Source organism: Chelonia mydas, chromosome 10 (genome assembly GCF_015237465.2).
Source record: "Chelonia mydas isolate rCheMyd1 chromosome 10, rCheMyd1.pri.v2, whole genome shotgun sequence".
NCBI classification, from domain to species: Eukaryota; Metazoa; Chordata; order Testudines; family Cheloniidae; genus Chelonia; species Chelonia mydas.
In genome coordinates, this window is record NC_051250.2 from 33,674,063 (window position 1) to 33,700,370 (window position 26,308).

Sequence of the window (26,308 nt, forward strand, 5' to 3'; positions counted from 1 at the left end):
ATGTGTCCTGGCTGAGCAGCTGGTCCCGCACTGCGGGGGCCGGGGCCTGAGAAGGGACGGACCCAGCGGGCTGCACACTGCCCCGAACACCCCTCCAGGGAGCTTAGCTGAGCTGTGCCAGCTGATCCAGCAGGGAACCACCCAGGGAAGGCTAACGCATGCGCAGTAAAATACGTGGCTGGGGGGTACGGAGCTACTGCGCATGCACAATGCTCCTGCTCGACTCGGGCATACGCCTGCGCACTGAGCGTCCTTTGGCCGGCCGGGCCGCGCAGCCGCTCTGTGCCTCGGCGTCCCAAGATGGCGGCCAGGTGCTCCTCACGCTGGCTGAGCGCGGCGGCCGGGAGGAGCCGGGGCTTCGGCGGAGACACGCGGCTGCTGGTGGTGTGGCTGGGCCGGCGGCTAAGCACGGCCCCTGCCGCCTTCCCGCCGCGCGCCGGGCCAGGGAGCCGCCTCCTGACACTGAGCGCCGGGGTCAGCCCCGCGGGTGAGAGGGGGCTATGTCGGGGAGGGGCGGGGAATCACAGAATCTCAGGGTTGGAAGGGACCTCAGGAGGTCATCTAGTCCAACCCCTGCTCAAAGCAGGACCAATCTCCAATTTTTGCGCCAGATCCCTAAACAGCCCCCTCAAGGACTGAACTCACAACCCTGGGTTTAGCAAGCCAATGATCAAACCACCGAGCTCCACTCCCCCTCCCCCGTGCCTAGGGGGCGAAGCCCGGGCAATGAGCGGGGTAAGGCCGGGGGTGAGGGGTCCGGGAACCTGTGGTGGGGGGGCGAGGCTGGGGGAATGAGGGGGGCTGGGCCGGAGGTCAGAGGTTTGGGGATCCAGGGTACCTGTGTTTGAGGGGCTGGGGGTGAGTGGGGGGGGAGAGGAGTGAAAGGTCCCGGCCCTGGGGGGTGTCTCACAGAGCGGGGTTTTTGGTGGCCCAGCAATGCTGCAGACAGGTGGGAGGTGTTGCGGGAAAGAGGGTCCCCTTGTCTGTGTGCCAGGGTGGAGTGGGGGTGCTTGATGGCCATGGCCCTGGGAGGCGTGCTCAGGTTGCCAGCCCTGCGACAGGGCCCTGTCATGCTGCTCTCCTGGAAAGAGCTGTGACACTTCTATTCCTTACATATGGGTTCCAGGGTGCCCATCACCCTGGCCCTTGGGCTGTATTCTGTGGGATGTAAAAATGGAGTTATTAGTTTTCCAACAAGGGAAGCAGATTTGGTTCCCTCTCCAGTGAGGGGAAAGCTAGCCATTGTGCTGAGCACTCCAGCTTTCACCTTCATCCCAACTCTGGCAAGTTGTTGCATCTTCCAATGGTACAAATTCCATAGGTTTGGTCCATCCATAGCAAGGGAGAGCTCTGCTTCCAGCTTGTCTAACAACACTCCCTCCTCTAAGCATTTGGAAGGAAACTGTTTTAGCTTGAGGATAAAATAATTCTCAAAGGAGAATAGTAACACATTTTCCTGTTGACATAAATGCCCCATTTGATTGGCTGTGACAAAGGCACCTTTACAGAAAAAAACCCCCAAAAAACCGTGTATTGCAACACCGTAAAGGAGGAGACATCTGTGTGGAATACTGTCTTCACTAAAGCGCTACAACAGTGCAACTGCACTGGTGCAATTGCACCACTGTCTGTGAAGACAAGCCCTTAGTCTAAATTTCAGTATGTCTTGGGATCTTCATCCGTTCAGTAACATTTTACAGCGTATTCATTAATGCAGTTCAGTAACACTGAAGGTCAAAATCAAAGTAATGAAATTATTTTTAATAAATCTGCACCCTATTTACCTCTTACAGCTAAGGTGGCCATACATGGCTTGTGCAATTCCATAACACAGCTGGCTTGATCCTTAATACAGAATAGTAGGCTGTGATAAATGGGAAATGGTCTTGGGAACATTGGAGGAGTTATGTCTTCTTTTACAATTCTTCCTGACTCCTTTTTTTCTAATTTTGCTTAGGAACTAAATGCTCTCCTTTAATATGTGCTGCCTCATTTCATACCAGTTCTGCTTTCTACGCCAAAGAAGATTACTACCAGATTTTGGGAGTGCCTCGAAATGCCACTCAGAAGGAGATCAAGAAAGCCTATTACCAGGCATGTATACCTAAGAAAAACAAAGAAATGATGTCTCTTGGAATTCAAACTCACCATTGTGATGATGGTGTTGTTGGAGAGATGTCATTATGACCCATTTATCTTGGGATAGGATGAATTGCACCCTCAGCAAGTTCGCAGATGACCCTAAGTTGCGGGGAGAGGTAGATACGCTGGAGGGTAGGGATAGGGTCCAGAGTGACGTAGACAAATTAGAGGATTTGACCAAAAGAACTGTGATGAGGTTCAACAAGGACAAATGCAGAGTCCTGCACTTAGGAAGGAAGAATCCCATGCACCGCTACATGGGACCAACTTGCTAAGCAGCAGTTCTGCAGAAAAGGACCTGGGGATTACAGTGGATGAGAAGCTGGCTATGAGTCAGCAGTGTGCCATTGTTGCCAAGAAGGCCAACGGCCTATTGGGCTGTATTAGTAGGAGCATTGCCAGCAGATCGAGGGAGGTGATTATTCCCCTCTATTTGGCACTGGTGAGGCCACACCTAGAGTATTGCGTCCAGTTTTGGTCCCTCCACTACAGAAAGGATGTGGACAGATTGGAGAGAGTCCAGCAGAGGGCAATGAAAATGATTAGGGGGCTGGGGCACATGACTTATGAGGAGAGGCTGAGGGAACTGGGGTTATTTAGTCTGCAAAAGAGAAGAGTGAGGGGGGATTTGATAGCAGCCTTCAACTACCTGAAGGGCGGGTCCAAAGAGGATGGAGCTAGGCTGTTCTCAGTGCTGGCAGATGACAGAACAAGGAGTAATGGTCTCAAGTTGCAGTGGGGGAGGTCTAGGTTGGGTATTAGGAAATACTATTTCACTAGGAGGGTGGTGAAGCACTGGAATGGGTTACCTAGGGAGGTGGTGGAATCTCCATCCTTAGAGGTCTTTAAGGCCCAGCTTGACAAAGCCCTGGCTGGGATGATTTAGTTGGGGTTGGTCCTGCTTTGAGCAGGGGATTGGACTAGATGACCTCCTGAAGTCTCTTCCAACCCTAATTTATGATTCTATGATTTTATTCTGATCTGTAATGCACGTGAATCAAAATTCCAAAAAGAACTCTTATGCTAAAGATAACATGGCAGGGGGTTGTCAAAGGAACATAAGTGTGGCGGAGCAGATTCAGAAGAATTGTCTGTCTAGTCCAGTGCTGTGTTGTGGCCAATGCCCATTGTTTCAGAGGAGGGCAAAAAGCTATAAAACTCATAGACATTTGTGAAATACTGTATGAATTTTTTTTGGCTGATTGGCAGGAGGGAAGAGTCCTTTCTTGATGGACTGTTAAAAAAAAATATAATAAAATAAAATAAACATGGCTTCCCCCTCCCCCATTAGAAACCTTCTGGAAGCAAATTTTCAGTGGTAGCAGCAGTAAGATCTTAACTGCCATTGATCTGACATTATTCCATATGTCCAGGACCTTCTTGGAGGAAAGGGGTGTTCTCACCTGTATGGACAAGATAGCCGATCAGTCCACACCTATGCTTATGTGGAAAAGCTTTGCAGTACCATTTGTGAGAGGCTTTAATACCGATATAACAGGAAACTAATTTTTTATGTCCCTTATATGGGGATGATATGGAGAGAGAATTACTTAGGAAATACTTTTGGTCTCCTCTAAATGTAAATGTTGAATGCTAGGGTCTGGCTAATTTTTTTTTCCCCCCTGACATGGAAGGTGTTAAGTAGCAATGCTAACAGTGGACTTATTTTCCTCCTGTTTCTAATAATTCTTTTGCTTAGCTTGCCAAGAAATACCATCCCGACACAAATAAGGATGACCCCAAAGCTAAGGAGAAGTTCTCTCAGCTGGCAGAAGCCTATGAGGTAATGTGACTGATGTGTACTCAGTTACCTACTGTGATAGGGAGGGAACAATAGAACTACAGCTTAGAAAAATTATACCTCCCCTCATCTCAGCTTTTCTGTAAAAGAGCTGCTATTACTTCATTGGTAACAAAGTATTGTTTTCTAGACTTCAGTATGTATGTGCCAAAAATGATTTGGATATTCTTCAGTAAATGAACTAGCCAGAATACCTGACTGATTTATTCTAGGCATTTTTTTGGGCCACTCATGGGCCATTGTGCTGTTCCTCAGTACAAAATGGACTGATTGAAGAGCTGAGTACTGGAATGGACCTGTTAGTCAATAGAAAGACATCATAAGTGGCATCAATAATTGGCCTTTTGAGGATGGGGGATTTGTAGAACCCTGCTCCCCCCCCCCAACTTTACTCATCTTGACTGTCAACCTTATTTCATTTGCTAGCTCCCATCCCACTTGTCTTTCATACTACAAGGTAAGAGATCATTGAAAGTCACTTTTGCTTACCTTAAAATAGTATAAAAACCCAGAGCTCCTGATCACTTTTCCTATACCTAATGTACTTATTTGGAAGCATCACAAGCTTATGAGCTTAACTGTGCCATCCAATATGCATGAGAGAGAAACAGAGTGCTTTTCTTCCATGGTGTTCATTTCACCTTTTGGCATTATTGAAGGTATCTAGCTGTCCTAATACAAAGGAATTGAAGTTGGGATTCTGTAGTAGTTTCCAGTATTTTGCTGGTGATGGATGTAAACTCTGATTGACCTTGGAATGAGCAAATGTCTGAATACTCTTATCTAGTGGCAGCCATGCTGCTCCAGTTCTGTACTGTGAGAGAGTCCTGATGGTACTTATGCTTTCCTTCCCCATAGGTGTTAAGTGATGAAGTGAAGCGAAAACAATATGATACTTATGGTACAGCTGGTTTTGACACTGGCTCAGCGGGTGCTGGACGTCAGTATTGGGGTGGTGGTCCCACCATTGACCCAGAGGAACTTTTCAGGAAAATCTTTGGGGAGTTTTCAGGATCCCCTTTTGGAGATTTTCAGGGTGTCTTTGACCAGCCACAGGAGGTAAGGGTAATACATGTATACATTGTGCTGCAAAGACCTTAGCCTCTGGGTATATATAATGAAGATGTTACTGCTTCCTAAACTGAAATCTGAGAATGTCTGAGTATAGATGGTTAATGAGTCAGGTGGGCCCCCTCCTTCTCCAGTACTGTGTCTGTTAGCATTTTAAATGGTGTTCCAATCACAGTCTGAGTGGAGACCACTGGGGCTTTTAATTACAGAGGTTTCAGTTTACTTTCAGCCTATCTGCATATAGATTACAACTGCAATTCCATTCCTTTCTCTTATCTAGTACATCATGGAGTTGACATTCAATCAAGCTGCAAAAGGTGTTAACAAGGAGATTGTGGTGAATATCAATGACTCTTGTCAGCGGTGTGATGGCAAGGGGCATGAGCCTGGTACTAAAGTGCAGCACTGTCACTACTGCAATGGCACTGGCATGGTAAGTGCTGTTTTAAAGTGTAACCCCGGTTTTCTAATGTTCTTTGACATTCTTGTTTTCAGGACAGGTTAACTATTTCCTTACTCATAAATGTTTGATTTCAATTTCTGTGTATCTAAATGTGTGCTGCTAGAAGGGGCCAGATCACCAGCCTTGGAGAACCAGAACCAGATTCACAGAACAGAGGCCACTTGGGCAGTGTCAGTGCAAGCCTTTCCCATGCTGTTTCCGTGTGTGCTTCCATCCTTGAGGGATCACCTGTAGGGTTGATAGGGTAGTTCAGTTTCCAGGACTTTTTCTAAGATTTCACAACAACTGGACCAAGTAGAGTGTCTGATGTAGATATTTGTCCTTATGATTGAGACCTAAGTATTACTTTTTCACAGAGACCACCAGTAACAAATGTGAACAACTTTTGGTTTCTATGTGCAGAAGCCAGCAAGTGTTCTGAAGGTACTCTGAGAAACTCATTCATTGCTTTATTTATTCATGGTGATCTCCAAAGAAAAAAATTGGAGAAATTGTGATGAGGATTAAATATTCTCAGTCAATTGAATTTTATTCCTAACCAATTCTTGCTTTTTTTTCTCCAAAACTTAAAACAGCCATGTGACAGGTTGCTGGATGGTATCTAGTCACCAGTGAACAAGGTGTTAAGTCCAGCTCAGTTTTTCCCCCCTTCTTTCAAAATGTTCAGGGGAAGGAGTATTACTGACTGCTTGGGAAACTGGGAGGAGAGGGGAGGTGGGGGAACCATTCATTTGGAAAGGCCGAGTTTCACACGGAGGGGTTATACGGCTGAATTGATCCCCAACCTGGGGGCAGATTTTTGTTCTTGGTTTTTGAATGTTACCTTATGTTGTTATAAGACTTGTCTTTTGAGAGACCTTGTTGACTCTAGTTTTTTTATGCTGAATCATTTCTGTAGTTTACGATGAGCTGGGTTCAAACGTTTCCTTTACATTTTGAGGCACCGTTAATCTGTATAGTCTGCCACATTTATGTATTCAGTGTTACTCTCTCCATGATGAAATCATATTTAGGGCTTTATTGCAGATTGGCATCCTCTGCCTTCTTATTACAAGGGTGAGGTTTGGTAGGAGAATTACAGAGATTTGGGCTTATGCGTGAAACAGATTTTTAGGCTGTGTGGAGATACCCATTGTGTGTCTTGGATTGGAATCAGGTGGTTGAGATGCATAGGGTCTTCCTAGCTCCTGTTACTGAATTGCAGCTGAATTCTTGAAGTGAAAACTCTCCATGCTCTTGCAGTCAAAGTGTACTAGTCAAATAAGGTGCAACCTTTCCACATAAGACTGTGCTTTGTATCCTAAACTGCACCTTTTAATAGGTTATTGGGGTTGTGCATGAATGATATTGGAAAGAGGTCACAGCTAAGTTAGGACTTCTGTTATCACAAAGCTTCTGATTGACCAGAGATCTCTATCCACTTCAAGCTGTTAAGAGTAGTGGTTTCTTTCACTGAATAAGAGATTTTGGGTATGCCTCTCCATTGCCTTGCATCTTGGGTAGTGATTTTATGACTGTGTGTTGTGGGTCTGAAGGCTACCAAATCGGAATGGAGAGTTTTGTACCCACTCTTCACAGGTGCACATTACTCCAGAAGGTGCAAAGCAGTGGAGAATCAGGCCTTCAGATAGGAAGGGCTTTTCTTCCCCCCATCGTTTCTCAAGGTTTCCTTCTTTCACCCACTTCCTCTGACACCCAGAGGCTGTTACTGACAGCATGAGCACTTTCAACTGGCAATCTGGAAACAAAAGGAGATTTACATTTCTTGGTGGGTTAGACCTGGTTGAGGCATCTAATCTAGCTTCTCAGGACATATTTTGACCCACCACTGTTACCCATATCTCACAGTAAGGTAGAATACATTTCCTTGGAGCAGGTCATGCTGTGCATGTGTTGGACCATTGACTTAACAGGGATTGGATTTGCCATTGGAGATGGTTTACAGAAATTAGTAATACTTGTACACTATCAAAGGATTCCTCTAATCCCCCCTTTTTCTTCTTTTGCTAGGAGACAATAAATACAGGCCCTTTTGTGATGCGTTCTACATGCCGGCGATGTGGAGGTCGTGGTTCTGTTATGACAACACCGTGTGTGTTGTGTCGCGGCTCAGGGCAAACCAAACAGAAGAAGAATGTGATGGTCCCTGTACCAGCAGGTCAGTTTCTGTATTTGCATGCCGGCCGTGTATCTTTTCCCATGTGAAACTCAGCTGAGCATGTATCTTGCCTCTAGAGAATGGCTGGCTCTGTGGAGTCAGTGCTCATACACAGCAGTATGGAGAAACTTGTCTGTATCAAATCTGTCTTAAGAATAAAGAGCACTGATGGCTAGATGGCTCAAAGGATTAGTAATAAGATACAGACCTTTTCATCTCTGGGTGATGGCTTCAGGATGGTGGTAGCTGAAAACAATTACCATCTCATGGCTGTTTGGCCTTTGTGCAATAAATTTCTGGGTCTTACTCTGTTTCCTAGTAGAAAGATGTCTAAGGGTAAAATTTTCAAAAACACTTAATTGCCATAAGTTTCACTACATGCAGTGTTGTTGTAGCCATGTTGGTCCCAGGATATTAGAGAGACAAGAAGGGTGAGATAGTATTTATTGGACCAACTTCTGTTGCTGAGAAAGACAAGCTTTTGAGCTTACACAGAGCTGAAGAAGAGCTCTCTGTAAGCTCAAAACTTGGAAAGAGAGACAACAGAAATTGGTCCAATAAAAGATACCACCTCACCCTCCTTGGCTCTCTGAATTTCACTGACATACGTGTAGGTGCTTTTGAAAATTTTACCTTGGATCACAAATGCACCATCTTGGTTGTCAACTCAATAAAGAATATTGAATGAGTGTTGAAAGAACTCCCCTCCCTCCTAGAAATGGTCCGATTGTCTGGGTAGCAACTTGCATTGTTTCTACCTTTGCAGATAAACATAGTATGTCAGTCTCCAGTGCCTCTCAATCGTTTACCTTTCACCAGCACTGAATTCACTTACATTGAAGGGAAAAATGCAATTGAATTCAGCTTGAACTGAATTAATGAGCTGCCCAGTTGTGCTTGGCACTAGGATGAGTGCATCCTAGGATACAAACACCTGGTGACAACCCGCTCTTCAAATGCTGGGTGCTGTGGTCATCTGAGATGCCTCTGGAGAACGTGAGTTACGCTGCTGCTGCCTCTATAGTTTCTGCCAGTAAATCCATGGGTGTTTCTTCCTGGATGATGGAAATACTGCTGTGATGGCATCTGGTTGAGGCAGTTGTCGGTGTTCAGGTATTGGGTTAGACTAGGAAGGCTGTAGGTGCTTTGGCACATAAGGTGTAGAGCATAATATCAGACAAACAGTATAATATTCGTGTCCTTGTTCTGACTGCAGGTGTGGAGGATGGACAGACTGTTCGGATGCCCGTAGGAAAAAGAGAAATTTTCATTACGTTCAGGGTATGTGTGACACCTGACTGTACACTGCTTACATTGGGTCGTCTTCTGTGAAGAAGGGGTAGTGTCATCTCCTTTCAGTGTAAACATGGAAATTGGGCTGGAGGGTCATCTCACCTAGCTGAAGTGATGTTAGCCCTTCCAGTTTTCTGAGACTGTGAAAGGCCTGCCCCATACCAAGTGGTAAAATATTATTTAGCCTATTTATAGAGCAAAAATGCACGGCTACATATAGGGAGATTGGTCCTAGGATACAGTCTGTAGCATATAGGCTGTCAGGAAAACTTACAAACTCTCTGGTAATTGGAATTCCTGGAAGTAATGTACTAGTATAGTATCAGCTGTCGCTGACACACATGTTCTAAATCCCTAAAGAGACGGCAGGAATGCATTTATGAGGTATTGAATTTAGAAGTTAAAATGTCCTCTCTTTAAAAATGTGAGGTCACTGCTGATTTACATGTTCTTTGCAGATACAGTCCTGTACCCATGTGTATCATCTGTATCATGTCTCTGTCGAGTAAAATTAAGAACCCTAGTGTTTGAAAGGATTTCATTCTCTTCTGACCATTTAATTGAGGGCCTCTTCATTAACACTGATCTATCTCTTCCTCCATTTTTGCTTATATTCCCCTCAAGAAGGATTTAATAACCTCTCCAGAGCCTGTGAAATGCAGTCATCAAAACTGCCAGAGAGATACTATGAAATACTGAGGGTGCTTCCTTCCCCTCTGCCGTTCCATTGTCCTATGAACTGGATAGTGCAATCTCTTTTCTACTCTCCAAAGAATCTTTACTGGTGGTGATTGACAAGCAGTGAAGAGCACAGTGTCATTCTCAGATCTCAGGCTGAGTATGCAGCCCTAGCAGTTAATTTTTTTTTCTTGTAAACTGAAAAATTGGGGGGAATTCATTGAAATAGGAAACGTGAAACCTCTTAATGCCATTTTTAGTATCCTCCTTCAGAGGAGAGGTCTGCTCTAGCTATTAATATTTAGCGCCTGAGGTATTTGTGGTTACTAAGAATAACTTTAATTTTGGATTTCCTGCTATGTAATTTTTAGGGGATGAGGGTAAGACTTTTCCTAAAATTATCAATATCAGTTTACAACAACTTAACTTGGTATTTTATCTTGGATTGATGCATATACTGTACTGACATGACCTGTGTTCATTACTCTTGAACTATTTGCTTTTAGGTTCAGAAAAGCCCCGTGTTCAGAAGAGATGGAGCAGATGTACACTCAGACCTCTTTATCTCGATAGCACAGGCAGTTCTTGGAGGTACAGCCAGAACTCAGGGTCTATATGAGACCATCAATATCACGGTATGTGGTAACAGTGGGTGGAATAGCTAGGAGATAACTTAGCTTGGAACAATAAGCAGCCATTCTTTGTTTTCAAGAAGAGTGAAAAAATACAGGGCAGATTTTCTAAGGTTAAAAGTACCAAGACCTTGCTGTTCTAGTTTTAGGCCTCTTGAGTACTGACTGCCATGTTGCAGGGGTTCTGCTTGGCCCCATGTATGCAAGGGGTAACTCCCACTTCCCTTTCTTCTGCCTTTGCATAAGAGCTCAAAGGGCAATGAGAGCTGCTGAAGAGAGACAGATCATTGGAAAGGTCGGTCAGGCTGAACGCTGGCATGGTCCCCAGGCTGGGAAAGTCCTTGACACTCCTTTGGGCTAATGTTGCTAACCAGGTTTTGTGTATATATGATTCTCTCCTGCCTGTTGCTGTATCTTGTTTCTGCTCAGTTATCCTACTAGCTTGTTAGATTTTGTATTTACATAGCCCTTTATTCAAGGAGGTGATGTTCTGCACATTGAAAGAAAAGGAGTACTTGTGGCACCTTAGAGACTAACCAATTTATTTGAGCATAAGCTTTCGTGAGCTACAGCTCGCTTCATCGGATGCATACTGTGGAAAGTGTAGAAGTTCTTTTTATACACACAAAGCATGAAAAAATACCTCCCCCCACCCCACTCTCCTGCTGGTAAGCTATTAGATACTTTAGATAAGCTATTACCAGCAGGAGAGTGGGGTGGGGGGAGGTATTTTTTCATGCTTTGTTTGTATAAAAAGATCTTCTACACTTTCCACAGTATGCATCCGATGAAGTGAGCTGTAGTCTCTAAGGTGCCACAAGTACTCCTTTTCTTTTTGCGAATACAGACTAACACGGCTGTTACTCTGTTCTGCACATTGTGGCTGTGCGAATTAAGTATTAACTGTTCTATGCATTGGAGAAACGAGGTTCAGAGGTTGACTACCCCTTGATGTCACAATAAATCAATAGCTGGGCTGGGAATAAAACCCAAGAGTCTTGACTGTTCTTTGTTATAAGGACTAGACCACACTGTGGCAGGTCTCAGTTATAAGTAATGTACTAGGTTTAGGAAGGGTGTACACTTTAAGCTTTTGCTGGCACAGCTGTGTCAGTGAGGGGTGTGTGATATCTAGGCATAGCTGTGCCAGCAAAAGCCCCTAGTGTACACCCAGTTACACTGGCAAAACTGAGCTTTTTTCAGTGTAAGCTGCATCTAGGAGTGCAATGCCTGTATAGCAGGGGTAATCAATTATTTTTGTCAAGGTCCAAATTTCTTGGTTAAGGTATAGTCAAGGTCCAGACTCCAGAGAAACACTTTTCACACTGCAGGTTCCCTGTTCAATAAACAGATACAATGTAGTTGCATTAGTAATGTGCCCCATTGCACTAAAAATATAAGTATTAAATGAAAAATAAAACTGAACCACGATATAACCTGAAAATAGCCTCCAAGAAAGATGATAGCTTAAATTAAGTAAATAAGGAATTAAGGAGAACCAGTCAATCATTAATCCACAGTACAATGTATTGGAGATTGCATTGTAAGGGAATAAGAGGGTAAAAATAAAATGTTGATGATAAGTAAATACAAAAATTTTGTGGCCCATTCAAAAGCATCTGGTGGTCTGGATTTGGCCCATGGTCCACTTATTTACTACCCTTGCTGTATAGTATAGTGATATAGCTGTACCAGCAAAGCACTTCCAGTGTATATCTGTCCTTAATTACACCTGTCCCTAGTAGGTAGTTCGTTTTAATTCCCAGTGTTGAATGCTTTTTCATTACTATTGAGTAATATCTGAGCACTACCTAATTATCTAAATATAGAAATAAATCCCTCCTCCCTTACTTCACAGTCTGCAGGAGGAATAGATTGATTAATTTATAGGTAGGGTCCTGCTAAATTCATGACAGTGAAAAACTCGTCACGGACTGTGAAATCTGGTCTTTTGTGTGTTTTTACGCTATGCTATATGATAAAATATACAAAGTATACAGCGTTTTTCAAACTGGGAGTCCCGACCCAAAAGTGGTTCTCAGGCCTATTGTAGGGGGGTTGCGGTATTGTCACCCTTATTTCTGCGCTGCCTTCAGAGCTGGGCGGCTAAAGAGCGATGGCTGCTGGTTGCATGCCCAGCTTTGAAGGCAATGCCACCACCAGCACTATTGCAGAAGTAAGGGTGGCAATACCATATCATGCCACCCTTATTTCTACGCTGCTGCTGGTGCCGATCCTGCCTTCGGAGCTGGGCGTCAGAAGAGTGGTGGCTGCTGGCCGGCTCTGAAGGCAGTGCCGCTGCCAGCGGCAGCACAGAAGTAAGGGTGGTGTGGTATGAGCACATCTGTGAAATTTGCTATTTATGCTGTGACAAACCTGTGAAAAAGGTGTGATGTCTCTGTGATTTAAGTAGGCCTCTATTTATAGGTTTCCATGCTGGCACCTTGATACTGCAGAGCAATAATAAACATATGGGTCTTTTTATTCACAGATACCGCCTGGTATTCAAGCAGACCAGAGGATTCGAATGAGCGGGAAAGGCATTTCCAGGGTTAACAGTTATGGTTATGGAGACCACTACATTCATATAAAGATCAGGATTCCTAAGTAAGTAGAAGGTCTACTAAGATTTGGAAGTGTCTTGCAGAAATCTGTAAATTTGCTGTGCAAAATGTGTTCTCAGGAGTGAAAGATCTTCGGTACTTTATCGATGTATGCTTTGAGCCCTAGCTAATGTAGTGAACAAACCAACTTCTATTTTACTGTATCTTTTGTTGAACTGTAGGTTTTTCCTTTTAACCAAAAAACTGCACTGATTAGTTTATAGCTTAAATTACCATGATATGAGACCTTTACTCTAACATCCTGGTTGCTCTGAGCGGATATAAATGTCTCAACCAAAAAAACATTGCCACTCCAAATATATTGATCAGTATGCAAGGCGCTGTCCTGTGTGGCATACTGGGTTACATCCACATTACAGACTTCTGCCAGCATAGCTGTGTCCATCACGGGTGTGAAAAGGTGTGATCCTGGACAAACATATCTATGCCACTGTGGATACAGCTGTGCTGGCCAAACTGCACTTTCACAAATGTAGCTGATTTCACTCATGGGGGTGGTTTTATTGTATCAGTACAAGGCAAAGCTTTACCATTATACCTGTGTCCATGCAAGGAGTGCTTTGTCGATGGAGTATACTGATATTCCTACACACAAACAGCACTCCTAATGTAGACATAGCCTTAGATCTGAACAGTGCAGCAGGTTTTCTGGATTTATGTGGCATAGACCCTAATCTTACAAATCAGTTCAGAATCCCTTGTTTTGTTTGTTGCCCCCAGATTCTCAGTGTGCCACTGATTTCTGTAGTGGCACCCTTTAGGTGCTCTGCAAAGCTGGAGGTTTTTCACAGCGGGTTAAGGATGACGTATATTGTGGGCTTTTATTAGTCAAGGATCTGTGGGCACATGTGGCTTTAGGTTTTGATGCCCACAAGGCAATTGAGGTTTTTGATGCTGAGTAGGGGATGCATCTCCTGTTTCTTTCACCATTTGGGACAGGATTTGAGATGACTTTACAATAGAGGAAAAGGAAGTTGTTTTTTCTTATTGCCTTTGTTAGCAACTAGCTCTTCACGCCGTTCTACCCCTCCCCAATATCTGCCATTGCTGTACTTCAAATAATGAAGGATGGCTGCTCTTGCTTGATTCTGCTAGAATGATCAGCAGCAAAAGTTAATGTTTGTAATGTAAACTATCATTAGACTTACTACATGTTGTGACAAAGTTCCTCCTCTGCCTTGGTGGGTCCTGCGCTTATTGGCAGATTTTCTCGCCTCAGAGGTTCACGGCAGCCCTCAGTTTGGCCCCTTTCGTGGCTGAAATCTGCTGTTCACTCAGTTAGCCTCATCACTGGCCAGCATGGGGAAAGGAAGAAGAACAATCCCTGCAGTCTCTGCTGATCCACTTAGTGGATCGGGGAACAGGCCAGAGACCTTCCCCTCTGGTGGAACCCACAATCCAGTTCAACTCCTCCAGTATCAAATAGAGAGCTGGGAGGATGGAGGGAACCTGGGCCTGCCCTCTACTCTGTGTTCCAGCCCAGGGCCTTGTGGATTGCAGCTGTCTACAGTGCCTCCTGTAACAGCTGCGTGACAGCTACAACTCCCTGGGCTACTTCCCCATGGCCTCCTCCCAACACTTTTATTCTCACTACAGGACCTCCCTCCTGATGTCTGATGATGGTTGTAATTTCTCAGTCTTCCAGTAGTACACCTTCTCACTCTCAGCTTCTGGCGCCTCTTTCTCCCAGGTCCTCACATGCACACCACAAACTGAAGTGAGCTGCTTTTTAAACCCAGGTGCCCTGATTAGCCTGTCTTAATTGATTCTGGCAGCTTCTTGATTGGCTGCAGGTGTTCTAATCAGCCTGTCTGCCTTAATTGTTTCCAGAAAGTTCCTGATTGTTCTGGAACCTTCCCTTTTACCTTACCCAGGGAGAAGGGACCTACTTAACTTGGGGCTAATATATCTGCCTTCTATCACTCTTCTGTAGCCATCTGGCCCAACCCTGTCACAGTGTATATTAACACTCCCATTTACATGAATAGCACGGTTGACAACTCTTGAAGTTGTTTCAGGCTTCCTGCAAATTCATACACCAATGCATTGGTTTACACTCCCATCACGTTTGGAAAGTTATTGTAGCCATAAGGATTAGAGACCTAATTTAAAAACAAAAACAAACCCCTGAAAGATAATTGTGGCAATTAAAAATAAATTTGCAGTTGTGACTATTCTTGAGGCTGCGTAGGTCCCGTGTTTACTGAGAGTTACTCTATGGAATCCAGAGTATGTATACCTTAGAACAGTGATACTCAGACTGAGGCTCAGGAGCCGCAAGTGACTCTTTAATGTGTCTCCTGCAGCTCTTTGCAGCACATGATATTAAAACACTGTGTGATTTCATTACTAATCAATCAAAGTTATTAATCAGTCAGGATGCTTTTACTGTGTTATGAACCAATTAAGTTATCAGCTTGCACTAAGTTATTAACTTATTTGCTGTGAGAATAATATATATTGAGTCAACAGTGTGCCCTTGTTGCCAAGAAGGCCAGTGGCATTTTGGGGTGTATAAGTAGGGGCATTGCCAGCAGATCGAGAGACGTGATCGTTCTCCTCTATTCGACATTGGTGAGGCCTCATCTGGAGTATTGTGTCCAGTTTTGAGCTCCACACTACAAGAAGGATGTGGAGAAATTGGAGAGAGTCCAGCGAAGGGCAACAAAAATGATTAAGGGTCTGGAACACATGACTTATGAGGAGAGGCTGAGGGAACTGGGATTGTTTAGTCTACGGAAGAGAAGAATGAGGGGGGATTTGATTGCTGCTTTTAACTACCTGAAAGGTGGCTCCAAAGAGGATGGATCTAGACTATTCTCAGTGATAGCAGATGGCAGGACAAGGAGTAATGGTCTCAAGTTGCAGTGGGGGAGATTTAGGTTGGATATTAGGAAAAACTTTTTCACTAGGAGGGTGGTGAAACACTGGAATGCGTTCCCTAGGGAGGTGGTGGAATCCCCTTCCTTAGAAGTTTTTAAGGTCAGGCTTGACAAAGCCCTGGCTGGGATGATTTAGTTTGGATTGGTCCTGCTCTGGGCAGGGGGTTGGACTAGATGACCTCCAGAGGTCCCTTCCGACTCTGATATTCTATGATTCTACTCTCTATATAAAAACTAAATATTTCCCCTGTCCTACTGTTTAAATATGAGTATAGTGTGCTAGAGTAAATGAAACAATGAATTCACAGTCCTGTGGCTCTTTTGGGTAGTATTGATTGCTAATTTGGCTCCTGAACCACTGAGGTTTGAGTATCACTGCCTCAGAAGGATGAGTTTACCCTCCTGAGCTTTTAAACCTGTTCTAAGGATGCCTAGACCTCTAAGCCATCCTTATAAGCTTGTTGCAAGGTAAACTTTAAAACTTGGAAAGTCTCCTGTGTTTGTGTCATGCACTCAAGTGGGAACTCCATTTCTTGAGTGCTCCTCTGCCAACCTGACATTCTGATGTAGCTTCCAGTTTGAGTCTTAGTTTTAATCCTTTAAAATGTTCGACTTATTCTTTGCAATCAGATGAAATACAGTGACTAGAATCTTCCCTGTTCCCCTAGAGGTTTCCATTAGCAAGGCATATTCCTTTCTCAAGTTCTTATTTTAAGAGGGTCATTGGGATTCTGAAGGCATCTGAGTTAAATTAGCTTTGCATTATCAGTAGCAGCCCTTCTGTGCGCAGCTTGGTGGGAAGCTGAGTTTGGGCTGAAAAGGTATCTATCCCTAAAGTGAATACTGACTGAGATAGCAACACTATACTCTGACCTGCAGGAGGCTGACAGATCGCCAGCGAGCCTTAATGATGAGCTATGCCGAGGATGAGACGGATGTGGAAGGGACAGTGAATGGAGTCACAAATACATCTGCTGGTAAGCTGTGTGTGATGTACATTACTGCTTCTTTGGTGACTGGCTGTGGGGAATGACTCCTGTAGGTAGGGGAGGGACCAGGCCTAAGGTGGCTTTTAGAGCAGCTTGTGTGTGCATAAGCCTTTTTTCACCTTGTCTGAGGCTTCTAAGTGTTTTTTCTATTTTAAAGGTAACTGTTGTTAGTGTGGTGTTAATAGAGTTTAATACAGTAAATGGGAAGCAGTAGCCACTTGGCAGAAATCATTAGTCTTTCCCTCTCTCCCTAGTATTTACTGTGCGTATAGGTATGCACTGGTGGCATGAGTGGAGAGCCCCATTATCTTCAGATGCTTCTATAATACAACTGAATTTTGCAGTGAGCCTTCATTTCCTTTGTAACATTTAACTCCACCACACCTATGGTGCATACTCATGGTGGATCTGAAATTCCTTTTCATTCCTTTTTGAGTGGTGATAGAGGGGCCAGTCCTGCTTCCATTGAACCAAAAGGGAATTTTGTCAGTGCCTTTCAGAGGTGCAGGATTGGGCCTACAATGTCTGTGTAGGATAAGTGTCTCCCATATGTTCTTGGTGCTTTGGTTTCTTTGCATTACCCCAGTAGTTCTGATATGAGTCACTTTTTAAAACTCTAAATGAGTGGAAATTTTACTTTGTAAAGCTCAGCCTTTTAATTTGCATTTAGTACATGTAGGAGATTCTCAACAGGAGACTGTTTGGTGTATGCGGAAGCTGCCAATCTGTCCTGTCTAGCGGGGCAGAGCAATTTAAATAATTGGTATTAATCCTAATTGTATCACTTAAAAAAAAGTACATTGATTTAAATCAGATTGAGCCTTTGTTAAACTAACCTGTATATTTGTTATTTCAGTTTTAGATTAAAATGTATAAGGAACTAAATTATAAAGGCGTTTTAAAAATGCCACTATGGGTAGGGTACCTTATTTGAATTTTACAAAAGTGCTAAAGGTGCAAAACATTGAAAATTAAAGCCTGATCCTGCAAACACTTAAGCAGCTACATAACTTTACTCACATGGATAGTGTATTTACTTCATTGGGACTCCCCGTGTGCTGAAAGTAAATCCGTGCATAACTGTTTGCTGCATGAGCAGCTAAAGTTGTATTTTTATATAAAACTTTGTTAATGGCATAAAATCTGTCACTTCAAATCAAAATTGCTTCAAGTCTTAACAGCAAACTAAAAGTTGTTCAGAATTTCAGTACACTAAAAAAGTTCAAAACTCTTTATTCCCACAGGCCACATTTTTCAAAAATAGGAGCCTAAAGTTAGGCATGTAAGGGTGAGATTTTTCAAAAGCTCCTTAGTGACGTAGGAGTACAGTCCTATGACTTCTCACAGCAAACCCTGAAGGAGGATAGGCTGGTGAAGCATTTCCACTTGACTTGAGGAAGTTCGGTGTATTGGAAGAGGGTTACTGGTTTATCCATTTTGTTTGTTTGTGGTGTTCTCACAATAAGCATGTTAAATGAGGCCCTTGGCTTGCCTTTTCAAGCATGGATGAGCATTTGAAGTGAGACTTCTTAGGAGAAAAAAAAATCTGTACAACCTGATATGTTACAATTAAGAAACTAAGGAAACCAGTACAGAACACCCACTTCAGCAATTTAAGAGTAAAAATGGCATGGAAGTAAAGAACTAGCACTATAAATCTGAATTTAAATCAGAAAATCTATTCAATTTTTTTTAAATCATGATTTTTATCCACCTTGTGGTCTAGCCTTCCTAGCAGAGTTTATAAATACAGTACCCCAAAAGGGTGTTCTTACTCACAGGAAGTGGATAGTGTTGAGTACAGTACATCTGAGGGGAATTCCACCGCAGGGTCGTGTTTCACTACCATTGCATCAGTCTGACTCTGACTTCTGGAGTAGGCTTGAAAGGTGGACTGCAAAGAAAGGTGCTCTTTCTTTGTGGGCCAATTTATTACATGTAAAGAAGGCCTGAAAAGGATTTCATGATTTTTTTTTTTTCTACTCATTTTTTATTATAGAAATAGCAGAAATAGCCGGATTTGTCTCCTTTGTTTTTGCTGGAGGCTGTTCTCAAAGGGCCAGAGAACTGGGGTGGAAACTTTATCAGGCTTGTGTATGTGGGGAAAGTTTTACCAGTTATACTGATATAATTCTAGCAGTATAGTTAAACCAGTTATATTGGTGTAACTCCTGGTGTGGACACTTATTCAACTATAAGAGTGCCTTTTTTGGTTGTCTTGGAAGGGATTTAAGATAAATTGGAAAAAAAAAAACCACATAACTTCTGTTTAAATTCACACTTTACCTTATACTGATAAAACTTTTCCATGCAGAGAAGCCTTTAGTCAACCAATGTAAGGGTGGTGGTGGGAAATCTTTTACCAAGACATTTTTCCTACCTGTTACGCAGACATTTGAGTTAATGGATATTAACAAATGAAACCCTCCATTTTTAAACAGTCTCACAAAAAATTCCTTCCAACCTCCATTGTTCAGGTTTGCCTCCCTTGGTACTTGTAATGCTCCTCATGGTCAGCCATAAAAAGAGGGTCCACATCTCAGTTCCTAACATAGAAAATACTTTTCAGGTCTTCCTTATACTTTGTAAGGAATCAAAGATGGCACAAACCTATTTTTTCCAGATGTGGTTCTGCATCAGCCAAATCAAAGTTCCCAATTTCATACAGCTTTCCATTGTTTTAGGCCCTCTGATGAAGTGGCAGGGTGGATCACTCCAACTGCAACAGAGAAGACCACCAGTACTCTGTTCTTTCTTTCCCATAGATCATGTTTTTATCAGCAGCACTGCAGAGAGTTGGCTTTTGGTGGCAATCTTTATCTGGCACCTCATGTTCACAGCCCTTTTGAGTGCCTCAGAATGTAGCAAACAAAGCATATCTTAAAATAGACAGGCCCAGTGACTTCACATATACACAAGTCAGTAAGTTCCCTACGTGGTGTGGTTTTTATCCTCACTGCTTAAGATATGGATATCTCTCCTCTTGATCTGCACACTGATGGAGGAGAGATTGCAGGTCTAGTGAGTTGGTTCCCTCCAAATGCATGTGGTGGCTTTCCTAAGGATAGGTCCAGCAGCTGACTTTATCTCCACTTCCTCTAGCTGAACTTTCCCTCCCCTTATTTACTGTACGGTACAGGAATCCATTGGAAAAATGAGCCTTGTCTCTGATACATGGGTAATCGTTCTTCATTTATGGTAGCATCTGTCACGCTTCAGAGCAACTGCACTTGTATTCCCGCTGTATGGTCCATCAAGGGCACCCACACTCAGGCCGCTGGGTCCCCAGCCATCACACCCCTCACTCGCTCCCGACCGGGTTTTTCCAGGCTGCACAGGTCTCTGCCTACACTGATACTCCAAGCAAGCAGACTGCCTGTCCATGCCAGTGTCTGCGCTTTGATTTCTCTCTGAAAGCTTTGAACAGTGTGATTGCCACCAGTCACACGTTACCACACAGTGCTTTCTAAGCAAGCACTTTAAGGTGAAAACATATTAAAACAATAAAAGAACCTACACACATTGGAAAAGCTTACCAGAGACCACCCCCAACTCCAGCCTAGGGCTTGAGTAAGGAGTCTCGATCAAACCCCACACAGGTTTTTGTGTGGTTACAGTTCATAAGGCCTCAGCTCAGAACAAGCACCTGCAGGAGTAGTTCCGTTTTACCTTTTTACAGCCCAGGCCTTTGATCTTGTGACTCTGGGAACAGGTAACCAGCGGACAACGACCGTCTCCTCAGGGCAAACCTTCCGATGGCGGGGTGGTGTGGAACTTGAATCCCCCCCCCCTTTCCCTGAGGTTATATACAGTCACAATCCCCGATAATACACAAACCATTCATTTAATACAGTGGATCCCAAAGCTACTTAATTCAATAAGGTCTCCTGAGGATATAGCAGTAAATTGGCCTGTCTGTCACAGGGCCTTGCATTCAAAAACTAAGCACTTGAAATGTTGCATTTTTTCAGTGATGTTGCATATGAAATTACCTCCTTTTGCATGTCAACCAAAGAGTAGGGGAGACAGACAGGAGACATTAGAGCAGGAAGACACTCCAGTGCCTGTTTTTATTGGTCCATTAGTATACACGAGTCAGGTAAATTGAGACATAACAGCTCTCTTGAGCAGGGACCGTCTTTAATGTGTCTGTTCAGAGCTAGGACAAGGCGGCCCTGGCGTCTAGATGCTACTGCAATACATATAATAAATAACAAATCAAGTGGCTAAAACAGTGCATGGCCTGCCTGAAAAAAGCACCTATGGTGAGTAGGTGTGCAGCTGAGGGAGGCCATGTAATGGTTTTGTCCTTCTCCACCTGGGCTGTTTGGTGATGGCATACTGCATGCGATTAGTTACTAATGGGAAGTGTTCTTTGGTTGGCATGGCATGGGGTACTCCAGTATTTCCCCAAGTGTGAGGTAACTCCTTGGGAGGGCACCAAGTGGGACCAGTTGACAGGCAGGGACCGTCCTTTTGTTCTGTTTGTGCAGCACCTAGCATAGTGGGGTTTAGGTCCATGGATAGGGCTCCAAAGTGCTATGGTAATACAAATGAATACTTTTCCAGCCTCGGTTTCATTTAAAAGTCTCTAGCTCTCTTTGTTGGAAACCTTCAAAATGTGACATGAGTGACACCAATGCAGCAACATCTGCCTAAGTTACTGAGATCCTGAAAGGATAGCCCTGAGGGGGGAACTTTCCCATTTATTTCAGTGGCTGCTCGCTCAGATACCAGTGACAATACTTTAAATGTAACATTGCTAATTGTTTTGCTGCTCATCAAACCATTTGAGAAAGAAGAGGAAGGATCTTATTACAAGGATCTACACCAAAATGAGGGGTACAGAAGATGTAAAGCATGAAAATTGATAGGTTTTTGCCTTGTTTTCCTGAAGGGGGCCCCAGCTATCAAAAGTTTGGTAAAAAGAGGGGTACACAACAGAGGTGAAGGATGCAATAGATAGGTGGAAGAGGAGACACCACTCTCTGGTGCTTTTAAAGAGTATCCTTCACAAGCAAGTTGTGGTGTTTCAAAAACAACTCAGATTATCAGTATTAGGGACACCTGAAAGCTGCAGCAAATACATGTCTTCAGTTCAGTTTTAAATGCAATGACAGATTTTGTATCCTAGAGTAATTGTATCAATCTGTAACTTATATGCAGGGAGTTGACGTGCACAAGTCTAGGAAGAGCAATGTAAAGAGAATATATACTTAGCTTGCTGGACCCAGGAGGCTGTACTAGTGGCACGGAGGAGAAGCTAACCATAAATTAATCAGAGCTCTGATAGTCTGTGTTGCATGTGGCTTACTTGCTCTCTGAAAGGATCGTTCATGCTACACCCTGGTGCTCACACACAGCATGTTGCCTGTTACTAAGAGTTCAACTAACTAATGATTTTGTGCCTCTTATCTACTAATATCTGTTCACATTTGAAACTTGGTTGGCATATAATAAATTCTTGTTAAATCTGGAGTGTTTGAATGTCAGTGGCTGGAAAGTGGGGGTGGAGGGAAGAGGGTAATGAGTGGTACTCTAGGTTAATGCATTTATCTTTCACCTCTGGGGCCCAGATTTTTCACTTTGATCATAAGTGCAAATTATAGTGCCTGGTCTCATTGCATTCTCTCAAGCCACTGCCAAGAGATGCAAAGAAGGAACAGCAGGTGGCTCATGTGCAGTAGCAGATCTGTGCAGGGATGTTTACACAGCATCTGCACACATGAGCACTGGCTAAAGCCAGGCATATTGTGTTTCAATTCACAGGCCCAAATTTACTGTCTAAAATAGTTCCATAACCTTACCTAGACTTCTGAATGCTGTTCCAAGATGTGTGGTGATTGGCACAGGTTGAAGCGTACCCTGATAGCAGCTCTGCTGTTTATGTCTAGGTGGCAGGGCCACGGATAGCTCTGAAGCAGGCGAGGATAGGCCTGAGGCTGAGGCGGGGGAGAACAAGGAGGGATTCCTTACCAAACTTAAGAAAATGTTTAGCTCCTGATATTCCACCTGAGGTAGGAAACCTCTTGTACTTTACTGATTGTTCTTTCCTCATGTTAAGCAGAAAATGCTTCTCTTCTTGGGAGGTAGATTGGAGAGGAAGCAAAGAAATTGCATTGCTTTTTACTTAGCCTCAGGCCTTCCAGCCATCAGTATTAAAACCTAGTCATTTTATTTTATGTCTAAACAATAGCAGAACCCAGCAGTGTAGGGTTAAATTTCATTGTAGCTTCTAACTAAACAGATATGCAGTATAGCTCAGTTTAACGCATGGCTCTACTCTGAAAAGTGAAAATAGCCCTGCCTTAGTCCCCAGATCTGCTCCCTGGGTGTATTCTGAGAAAGATCTGCTCACGGTCACTGAAACAAGTTTAGGGCTTTTAATCCTGCTAGTCAGCATAGCTAGAAGATGCAAACCATTCTGCTGCTGATGCACAAGGAAGAACAGAATGCAGCTTGCCATGTTTGTTGATGACAGCTTGGCAAGCCTGTTGAAGGCAAGGGGATTGCACAGATGTCACTGGGGGGCACAGTTGGGCCTGTCGAGCCTTTAATTTTGGTGAGGAGTGCAAGGACGGAACCCGGAACCTAGTTTGACTCAGTCCCAGGCTGAGTTTGTAGGACTGGTAGTTGGTGCGAGGGGAATTTCTTCATTTACAAACTGAGCAAATTAGATACAGAAATCCATGATGTGCAATAGTCACGGGACCCCAATGCCATTTTTAGTCAACTGTGACTAGAAAGCACACTTTAAACACCTTGTTTGTGAATGTAACGGAGCAGTGCACATGGCAAGAATACTTGGACTCCAGAACCCTGCAGTGTAGACTGAGGATTCCCAGCCTCTGAGGCCCAGAGTTTGTCTCCCTTTTCTTACTGAGTTAAGATTTCTTCCATGTCAGTTCCCAGGGACTAATGAAGTGTGCTCTCGGCTAAAGGGGGAACTGCTCCTTTTACTGTGGCATTTGCCAACAACCTTTGAGCGCTGTGTGACATTCTTAGGCTTGGACATGAGTAGTTCATTAAATGCTAAATATTTTCCCCATCTTTAACTCCAGGGAAACGTTCTACTGGAAACTAGACAGTGGGAAGCAGCAGTAGATCATTCCTCCATCCGGGGGGGGAGTCATTCTGTCTTCTGGCTGTGAGCCTTGGAAATGAAAGGATGTCACTTAGCAGCAAACTTACTGCCAGCCAGCAACGCCATGAACCACAGAGGCACCAACAATCACCAGATCATGAGGAATTAATCGCCTTAGGAAATGGTAACAAAGGCATCTGTAAAGGTTCTAGGTTTCCTAGTGCTGGGAGCTCATTTGGATCCTTCTGGCCCTATTTACAGAATTAAAACTTGCATTATAATTTAGAGCCAAATGTGATGGAAATTTTAATGGTAAAATTAAAATTTTGTTTCCAGTGGAAAATGAAACAGTTTGCTGTACTGAGCTTTCAGCTAGCTGGTGTCCCACTCAGCATGCAAATGTCTTGACAAGCCCATCCACTCAGTCACCTTTCTTCAGTGCTAGATCTGCTTGGTGCATCCTTTCCTAGAAGGCTTGGTTTGTCAAAGGCAATAATCCTGTCTTGGACGGTAAAATCTGATGTGAAGAGGCCTTGGCTCTAGACTTATGTAGTACATTTTCTTAAAGAGGGATATCTCACTTCTGCTGAGATTGAATAACAGTGAAGGAGCATAATTGCATATGGCCCCCCACAAGGTGTGAGGATGGGCATGGCTTTCCTTGTCTGGTTAGCCTCTCCTACAGACAATATTGATTAGAATCTGCATTTTGCATCAACTCTTCCCTTCCTCTGAGGTTAACTACAGGTAGCAAAATAAGGCAAAATAATGCTGTTTCTAAACCAGTACAGATCTCTCACCAGCTCTTATGAAAAGCGCTGGGGCTGTCAATTATTACATTACAACTGAGCCCTGTTAGTCGTCAGAGAAAAGGGCTTTCTTATGTTGGTGGTGATACAAGCAAATGTAAATGATCAGCCTCTAAGAATCATTGTTTTATTTTATATAGGTGTAAAAATACAAACGAATTAGTTTACACTCTGCTGCTGGAATTAAGCACTAGTGAAGAGTATTTTCATGGTTACTGCAGCCTGCCTTTTAGTTAAATACTTTACAACTACCAACAAGCCCACGTGCTAGCAATTGACCAGTTAAACAGGATTTGTCTTAGTACATCCCTTCTTAAGTTGCTAAAATAAAGCACCCGTTGCCTCCTGATTATACTGTCTGTAAAGTGATTCTGTATTGATGTATATAAGATGATCTACTCATAAAGATATTTAAAACCTGTTGTGTTGCTTTCCCCTCCTTGCAAACCACCTGAAAGGGTACTTTGGACTGCAGGCTCTGAAGTGTTTTATTTTTAGTCCAGATGCTGGGGGAGGGGAAAGGTACTTGTTGCTCAGAGAAGGGGGTTGGAAAAGTGTTTCAGAAAGAAGTCCCAGCCTCTTTCTTTACTCTGACCCTACTGTCTTACTGCTAAGTGGTGTAGAAACAATGCCTAAAGTACTTAGCACCTTATCCTGCCGCTTTACAGGTCATTCATTTACTGCTCAAGGGAGAGGTGCTTCAGCTTAGTCTCCCATTCAGTCCCATTTGTAGCTTTGCTGAGCCTAGGAGCCTGAGTCAGAATAAGGCTTTGTCAACGCTACCAAGTCTTGTCCAAAAAGTTGACAAAACAAAACAAAAATCGCCAAAGGGTGTTCACACTTGCTCTCTCTGTCAGCAGATCATGTCCACGTTGTGGGCACCATCATCGACAGTGTGAGCAATGCACTGTGGGTATGTATCTCCTAGTGCAGTGCTGTGGGAAGGCGGAGCTGACTGTTGTGTATCTTGGGAGGGTTCCTGCTGAGTTATCCCCCAGCCTCCTCAGCTGCGGGGAGCAGCATCATGAGTAGCTCTGTGAGCTCTCCATGCAGAGGAATGTCAAAGCAGTGTCCCGTGTGCCGCCCCCCCCCCCCCCCCCCCCCCAGTGCAGGAGCATTTCAATGATTTGCTCTTTGTTCCCCAAACGGAGCAGCACACTTCACTTCCCACAGCTTTGAAAGAGGAGGGGCGCATGCCTGCAGGGCAGCAGAGATCAAAACACTGAGCAGAGCATTGTGGGATACTGGCGGAAGCCAGTTCTGTCAACAAAACAAACAGCACAGTCTACACTGGCTCTTTGTTGACAATAAAGGGAGGGGGAAATAAAAAAGTCTCTCGGAGGGGTGGAAGTTTTTTGTTGCTGAAACCGGGCGTTTTTCCCAACAAAAGTCACATTGCTCACTGTTTTGTTGCCAAAAGATAGTTTTTGGCAACAAAACTGGGTAGTGTAGACAAAGCCTAAAACTGCAATAATCCAGCAAAGCGTTGACACAGCTCTCTGAAAGGTGGCTGAGAATTCAGGCTGGTGTTGAAAAGTGTGTCGTCCCCCCTGCGTGCGCACACTTCCTGGGCAGAGTGGGCGGCCCTCTGCATTAACATGTCAATGGAATTCTTAGGCCAGCAAGGCCTGTAGGTCTGCTGTTTTCAGACATGGAGAGTGCCCAAGCCTGTGGCATTTATG

General features: G+C 43.8%; 1 protein-coding gene across 3 annotated transcripts; it reads left to right on the forward strand.

The window, feature by feature from the left end:
- The first annotated feature begins 207 nt into the window (after positions 1-207).
- On the forward strand, positions 208-25,048 carry DNAJA3 (DnaJ heat shock protein family (Hsp40) member A3). Of its 3 annotated transcripts, XM_037910685.2 has the most exons (12): positions 262-487; positions 1,958-2,094; positions 3,842-3,925; positions 4,802-5,002; positions 5,295-5,447; positions 7,488-7,635; positions 8,852-8,916; positions 10,113-10,241; positions 12,730-12,845; positions 16,624-16,721; positions 22,628-22,750; positions 23,795-25,048. In XM_037910685.2, the coding sequence occupies exons 1-11, from the start codon at positions 301-303 to the stop codon at positions 22,735-22,737; spliced, it is 1,428 nt and encodes a 475-aa protein (XP_037766613.1). In that variant the 5' UTR covers positions 262-300; the 3' UTR covers positions 22,738-22,750; positions 23,795-25,048. The 3 variants fall into 3 exon arrangements, with proteins under 3 accessions (XP_037766614.1, XP_037766612.1, XP_037766613.1); XM_037910686.2 differs by lacking the exon at positions 22,628-22,750 and having other exon boundaries at positions 208-487; XM_037910684.2 differs by lacking the exons at positions 22,628-22,750; positions 23,795-25,048 and adding an exon at positions 19,418-22,232 and having other exon boundaries at positions 261-487.
- The last annotated feature ends 1,260 nt before the right edge of the window (positions 25,049-26,308 follow it).